General features: G+C 34.6%; 1 protein-coding gene and 1 non-coding gene across 2 annotated transcripts; both read left to right on the top strand.

Annotated features, from left to right (window-relative positions):
* The first annotated feature begins 824 nt into the window (after nt 1-824).
* On the top strand, nt 825-3171 carry LOC143587156 (ATP-dependent Clp protease proteolytic subunit-like). Its single transcript, XM_077068528.1, has 3 exons — nt 825-933; nt 1716-2003; nt 2652-3171. Exons 1-3 carry the CDS (start codon nt 863-865, stop codon nt 2875-2877), a joined length of 585 nt encoding a protein of 194 aa, XP_076924643.1. The 5' UTR covers nt 825-862; the 3' UTR covers nt 2878-3171.
* A 3197-nt stretch (nt 3172-6368) lies between these two features.
* On the top strand, nt 6369-6441 carry TRNAW-CCA (transfer RNA tryptophan (anticodon CCA)). The gene has a single exon. It is a non-coding gene; the product is annotated as a tRNA-Trp (tRNA).
* The last annotated feature ends 807 nt before the right edge of the window (nt 6442-7248 follow it).

Here is a 7248-nt window from a genome sequence, read left to right on the forward strand (position 1 = left end):
AAGATCTTGGGCAAATCCAAAGAGGGTTTTCCTGTACGTTCATCACAAAATATTTCGAGATCCCAATATACCCAATGCCAGATAGCTGCCAAAAAGCACAACCCAGAAAACAAAATATGCGCTCCAGCCACACCTTCGTAACTCCAAATACCCAGATTAGTTATAGTCCCCCCCGTGATACTCCAACCGCCCCAGGAATTGGTTATTCCTAAACGAGTCATGAAGGGTATAACGAACATACCCTGTCTCCACATTGGATCAAGAACAGGGTCAGAAGGAACCGGCCCAACCAGCAACCAAAGCTGTATGCATTATATGAACAGAAAGCAACCATCTGGGATCATTCAATACAACGGTATGAACACGATACCAAGGCAAACCCATGGAAACACCCCTTTATGAAAGAAAAAAGACACTATGTAACTTTATTGCATTGTAAAAGACTATACTATGACTATGTTATGGACCCCCCCCCCCATTTAGTTTTAGTAAATTATTTCAACGTAAGGGTTCATATTTGTTCTATTCTGTTGGTAATAATGGAACAATTTTGTTCGTAGGAACAAAGAGAAGCAGATTTATTCTATACTCGATAAGTACCAATACGCAATGGGGAAGTGAATGCCATTTTCTATGAGCGAATGTGCCCATACTTGTTCATCATTAGAGGACACTATTCGTAATAATTTTCCCTTTTTTTCTTGCTTTCTTTATCAAATTTTCATAAATGATGAATAAAATCTTATGAATTGAATAAAATCTGATTAGGATAAAGTACAATATTATAAAGAAAAAGAAAGGTTTTGTTACGTTTCCACATCAAAGTAAAATATAGTACTTAGTTCTTTTTTTATTTCATTTAATGCCTATTGGTGTCCCAAAAGTACCTTTTCGAAGTCCTGGAGAGGAAGATGCATCTTGGCTTGACATATAGTGCGACTTGTCAGATATATTTGGTCATCTGGGATTTCCCCGTTTTCTCCCCAGTCGAGATATCCTCTGTTTCGCCCACGAAAGATTCATTTCATCATCAAAATTTTGGAGCGTGAAGTGCAATTAGATCCGTTTTGGGGGGGATTCGGATTACTATTATCAATTAGAAGAATTTATGGTTGTCTTAGTTGGACTACTACATTGAAGTATCCAGGCTCCGTTAAAAAAAACCAAGTGGTAATATATCTATTTCTATTTTATTTTATATCATAAAGTATTCCTTTTTTTAAAGAAATTTTTTTTTCAAACTATTATGTTAATCAATTGAGTAATATGCATGAATCCGTCAACCTTTTTTACGGAATGCATGAATTGAAAAAAAGGGGGGGGATAACAAAAAGAAGTGGTAATAAGAACATTTGACTATATGTGCAAATCAAAATCGGGCAGATCTTTACTCGGAGTAGAGCATAAACCTAAAAAGATTAAAGAGGCCCATTTAAGAAGAAGAAAATGACATCGTGATTTGGATTGGATCTCGATGAAACAATCCATCAATGAGAAGTTAATTGGATAAGTTTAATGAATTCTTTTTTTTTTACATTCGTTATAAGGAAAGGAAGACAAACTCATATTTAGTGAAAAAAAATCCTTTTATTATAAGTTAGAAGGAACTTGCTATGAAAAAAGAAAAAGTATTGGAATATACACATTGATTTTTTTGAACCGTATACATTAAAAGGCGCCTATACGGTTCTTAAGGGATACAATTTGACCCTAATCAACCGACTTTATCGAGAAAGATTACTTTTTTTAGGTCAAGAGGTTGATAGCGAGATCTCAAATCAACTTATTGGTCTTATGATATATCTCAGTATCGAGGATGATACCCAAGAGTTATTTATAAACTCTCCTGGCGGATGGGTAATACCGGGAGTGGCTCTTTATGATACTATGCAGTTTGTGCAACCAGATGTACATACAATATGCATGGGATCCGCTGCTTCAATGGGATCTTTTATCCTGGTCGGAGGAGAAATTACCAAACGTCTAGCATTCCCTCACGCTTGGCGCCAATGAGGCTTTTATTTATTTGAGAGAAAAAAGAAGACTATGCCTTCGCCATATGAAATATGAATATGAATATTAAGTAATAATAGCATGGCACTTTGAATTCGATATAAATTTTTTTTTGTTTTCACAACATTAGCTTATGTATCGAGAGAGTAATATGATAAAAACGTATTTCCTATTTTCTTATTTTGGAAGTCCAGTTCAGCGTCACAAACTTTTTTCACACCAGAGGTCTCTTAACAATATTTCTATTTATGTTATGGAGCGAAAAAAAATTCTTTTTTCCTTAGTTTATTTATTATTTGATCAAATAAATAGCAACTTTGGGATTGCTGAATGACAGACAAATCACAGACAAAAAAAATATAATAAATATATATAGCAACGGAGCCATCATAGTATTTTTGAATTCCTCCGAAAGGAAGGGTGGTAAGTTGATCATTTACCGATCGGGGTCTGATCGATCCTATTTTTTATTTCTTTGATGGAAGGTAAGGGTCAATTTTATTGTAGAGCCGTATGCAATGCATAATGCCCGTACGGTTGTTCGATTCTATCTTTTTTTCTTGTTATTCTTTTATCTTTCTTTTATCTTCCCCTCATCATGAAAAAGAGAGAAACCTTTTATTATCTTATATCATCAGGGTAATGATCCACCAACCTGCTGGTTCTTTTTTTGAAGTAGCAACGGGAGAATTCATCCTGGAAGTGGGAGAACTGCTGAAACTACGTGAAACCCTGACAAGGGTTTATGTACTAAGAATGGGCAAACCCTTATGGGTTGTATTCGAAGACATGGAAAGAGATGTTTTTATGTCAGCAACAGAGGCCCAAGCTTATGGAATTGTTGATCTTGTGGCGGTTGAATGACAATAACCTGGATTTCGCGTCAATTCTGAAATGAACCCTGCCGAGTTGAATATTATTATTCTATGGAATCTTTTTTATTATTCTATTGAATAAAAGTAATTGATAATCATCCGGTTAGGATCGATCTAAACCAGCCCATTATGTATATGATTCAACATGCCAACGATTAAACAACTTATTAGAAATACAAGACAGCCAATTAGAAATGTCACAAAATCCCCCGCGCTTCGGGGATGCCCTCAGCGCCGAGGAACATGTACTAGGGTGTATGTGTGACTCGTTCAGATCATGAGCTAGAACAAAGGAAAGAGAACAATGTTCGAATATTAATGATCAAATAGGATATAACGGAAAAACAAACTAGATTTCCTATCTAAAAATGGATGATATCCCTTTTATTTTGTATGAAATTTATGGTTTCTGTTGGTGTAAATCCACTCACCTCAATTCAAAATGAGAAGCAATTCTCCATTGGTAGCAAATGGTTATCCATTAAGCGGAGGAAAGCTTAGTTAACATAGACCCCTCTTGCAAGAACGGACTAACAGGGTCAGTTACCCAGCCAACCTTCATAATTAAATACCGTTACTGTATAGGTAGAGCTTGTTGTGAAAGACCTATTACTGGATAATTCATGGGTAGAGTCGAAGAATGTGAACTATACAAGTTAGCAATAACATTGATTAAATGAAGTAAAGGCTCCGGTGTATAGAGAAGACCTCACCGTTGAAGAAGTAACCATAGAAACGATGGAATCCACTATTTCTTTATAATTACTTTGATTTTTTAATACCTAGTATAGTCAAATTTCGTATTTCGAGGTGAAATGTCTAGAAAAAAATCAAAAATTGTGGTTGGGAAGGTTATAGTAGCCAAAGCCATTGGAATTCTTAGTTTATACATTGGAAAAATCAGTTTTGTTATTAATATACTAGGAAAGGGGCAAAAGAATATCTGAAAGAAAGGAAATCTAGGAAATCTATTAGTTATTCGTTAAAGTTTCATTTATTCAATGACCAGAATTAGACGGGGATATATCGCTCGGAGACGTAGAACAAAAATTCGTTTATTTGCATCAAGCTTTCGGGGGGCTCATTCAAGACTTACTCGAACTATTACTCAACAAAAAATAAGAGCTTTGGTTTCGGCTCATCGGGATAGGGATAGGAAAAAAATCCATTTTCGTCGTTTGTGGATCACTCGAATAAATGCAGCAATTCGCGAAAGGGGGGTATGCTATAGTTATAGTAGATTAATAGATGATCTGTACAAGAGACAGTTGCTTCTTAATCGTAAAATACTTGCACAAATAGCTATATCAAATAGGAATTGTCTTTATATGATTTCCAATGAGATTATAAAAGAAGTAAGTTGGAAGGAATCCACCGGTTAAACGGAGTTTCCCGGAGAATGAACTCCGGGAAGGTCGAATAAAAAAGAAAATAAAAATGAATAGAATATGAGAAAATATGAGAAAATAAAGTAGTCAAAATAAAAATGAATCAACGCGTTCAAAAAAAAATTTTCTTCTTCCCAGATTCTTCTTTTTTTTCTTATGACACGAGAATTCAATCCGGATTCATGGATTTTGACCACAAAATAGAAATCCGTGTTTGAGTTCGGATGGGGGTTTGAATTCAAGTTTATAAAGAGTAAACCTACCTTTTTCTGCCTCTAAGACTAGTAGTTCTAGTGGTCGACTCAGTTCTTTCAAATTGTTTCTCATTATTAAGAAAAGGTAACAAAGATAAAATACGAGCTTGTTTTATAGCAATAGTAATTAATCGTTGTTGTTTCAAGGTCAATCTATTTACTCGTCTAGATAATATTTTTCCCTGTTCACTAATAAATCGACTAATTAAACTCATGTTTTTATAATCAATTCGATCCCCCGATTGGATCGGGGGCAAACGCTTACGAAAAGATCGCTTGGATTTAAGAAAAGTTCGCTTGGATTTATCCATGGTTTGGTTAGTTTATTTCTTATCCCTAAAATCCTATTTCAGCCGGATCTATAATTAGAATAAATAAATAGGATTTGGTTTGTTTATAATTATTTTTAACTACGTTAAATATGTTATATATATAATGTCATTTTTCCCTTTCCTTGCCTTGTAAGATTAAGATAAGGGCGCAAGTACTCGCTTCAATCTATTTCTTTATCTCCACGTGAATCGTATGTTTGTAACAATATGGACAGAATTTTCGTAACTCCAATCGATTAGGCGTATTGTGCCGGTTCTTTTGAGTAATATATCTGGAAATGCCCGTTGATTCCTTATTAACACCGTTTCGAACACAAGCGGTATATTCCAAAAGAACCGGTATTCGCACATCTTTACCCTTGGCCATGAACCTCCTTTGGATTTTTCATTTACTCAACTCTTCCTCTTTCAATCCGAAACGAAAAAGAAGAAAGGAAGGAAAAAACAAAATAGAATTTGTAACTTGCTATCCTCTTATGCAAGATTTCACTACACTCAATATCGGAAATAAGATAGAAAGATTTCTAAACTTTCAAATCACAGTACAGCATTTTATATTTTATATAAGTATCTTGTATAATACTCTTTCCCTAGAACCACTGTTTGTATTCGACTTCCATAGAATGAAATATTCATTTCATTCCAACCAGAACCCGAGTCTCACAGCAGTTGAATGCACTTTTATTCTTTCTCTTTCCTCCCTTCTTCTAAAAAAGGGAAAAACGAGAAAAGAAGGGGCTGATATTTAATTGTATCTCTAATATTCTTTATTCCTTCCCGCGCCAATAACTAGAATGGGAACGTCAACGCATCCGGGAAAAAATGATTAATCTCTATCAATAAACCTGCCAAAGAACCGAACCATAGAGTACTTAGTACCGGTGCCACGGAAAGATATGTTTTTAGATCTCGCATTGAAAAACCTCCTTCATTTTTTCATTTTATTGTAATCAATAAGATAATACATATTTAAATGTACAATTATCTAGTAAAAAAGATTTACTTTTTGTTAAATACAGAAAAAACGTCCTTTTCTTCTCCAATATTCCCCAAAAAGACTCAGTTATTTTTCCTTGGGGTTCCGTTCCATATTTCATATAGATAGAAGTCTTTTGCTATTATTATATGTTAAATGAGACCAAAAAGACGAAATGAAAAGAAAAATTCTAGGTTTTAATAGAGGAGATAACGATGTGGAAAACAAGACAGGAATTCTCTACAATGACACTGTAGACCAACGGAAGGGCTGTAGCGCAGCTTGGTAGCGCGTTTGTTTTGGGTACAAAATGTCACGGGTTCTCCTGTCATCCCTACCTATTACTGCTCCTTTGAGCAGTAATGAGGTATTTTTTAAAATCAACTCACAATGGACATATCATATAGAATCTTTCATTCTTATGACACTATATAGTATGCACACAATGACACTATATAGTATGCATACAAGATGTATTGGGGCCAATTCTTTTCTTTTTTCGTTACAGTATTCTCTTTTATGATAAGAAAGCGTTCTTAGTTCAGTTTGGTAGAACGCGGGTCTCCAAAACCGATGTCGTAGGTTCAAATCCTACAGAGCGTGATTCGGATCTTCTTCGATCGAATTCGGCTGAAACACTAACTAGAACTGGAACAGCAATCTTAATTTGACCTCCTGGATATTAAACAAAGGAGGAGGTCAAAAAAGGGGGGGATGTTAATTAATCAAAGGTCCAACTGATCGCCACGCCAGTATTGTAAGTATGCAGTTACAAATAATCCAGCCAAAGTAATAGGAATTAGACCTAACACGATTCCAAAAAGAAAAACTTCAATCATTTCAATTTGTTTGAAAGGAGAAAAAAGAGGTAATATCTATACCTACATATTAATCCAAATTACCACGAGTCTCAATGACCAAGAATTGGTAATTGACACGATAAGTAACTAGAAATACACAGAAGTTCACGGAAAGATTTCCTTTTATGAATTGTGCAATTCATTTCAAATAAGTCGTATCTTGCTCAGACCAATAAATAGAGCTGAGGTTATAGTTAAAGCCGTTAGTAGAAAACCGAAATAACTAGTTATTATAGGCATCAAGGAGCTAAATGAAATATGTTATTTTTATACATATGTTTATAAAAAAGCACTTACCTGAGTTTCATTTTTTACAAAATAGGAGAGAAACAAAAATACCAATTGCAAGCTTTTGATTCAAATATCATTATAGATAGCACTAACAAGGATAAAGTCACAGCTTTAGAAAAAGAAATTGATTAATTTCAATTCAATTTGATAAGGATGCGTCTAACCCTTGACAAGGGTTAACTTATAGCCATTCAATTGCATATACTTAGTTCGACCTACCCTCGACGAACCTTTTATGAACCCCGCTTTTTATCAATTA

Source organism: Bidens hawaiensis, unplaced genomic scaffold, assembly GCF_021521415.1.
Source record: "Bidens hawaiensis isolate Kalapana, Puna unplaced genomic scaffold, B.hawaiensis_p1.1 tig00035164_1, whole genome shotgun sequence".
Taxonomy (NCBI): domain Eukaryota; kingdom Viridiplantae; phylum Streptophyta; class Magnoliopsida; order Asterales; family Asteraceae; genus Bidens; species Bidens hawaiensis.

Excerpts from the sequence above, each read along its gene's own strand:
- LOC143587156 (XM_077068528.1), top strand. The coding sequence starts at position 863 with ATGCCTATTGGTGTCCCAAAAGTACCTTTTCGAAGTCCTGGAGAGGAA. Across the intron at positions 934-1,715 it reads GCATCTTGGCTTGACATATA|CAACCGACTTTATCGAGAAA; the intron begins GTGCGACTTGTC and ends TTTGACCCTAAT. Across the intron at positions 2,004-2,651 it reads CTAGCATTCCCTCACGCTTG|GGTAATGATCCACCAACCTG; the intron begins GCGCCAATGAGG and ends TTATATCATCAG.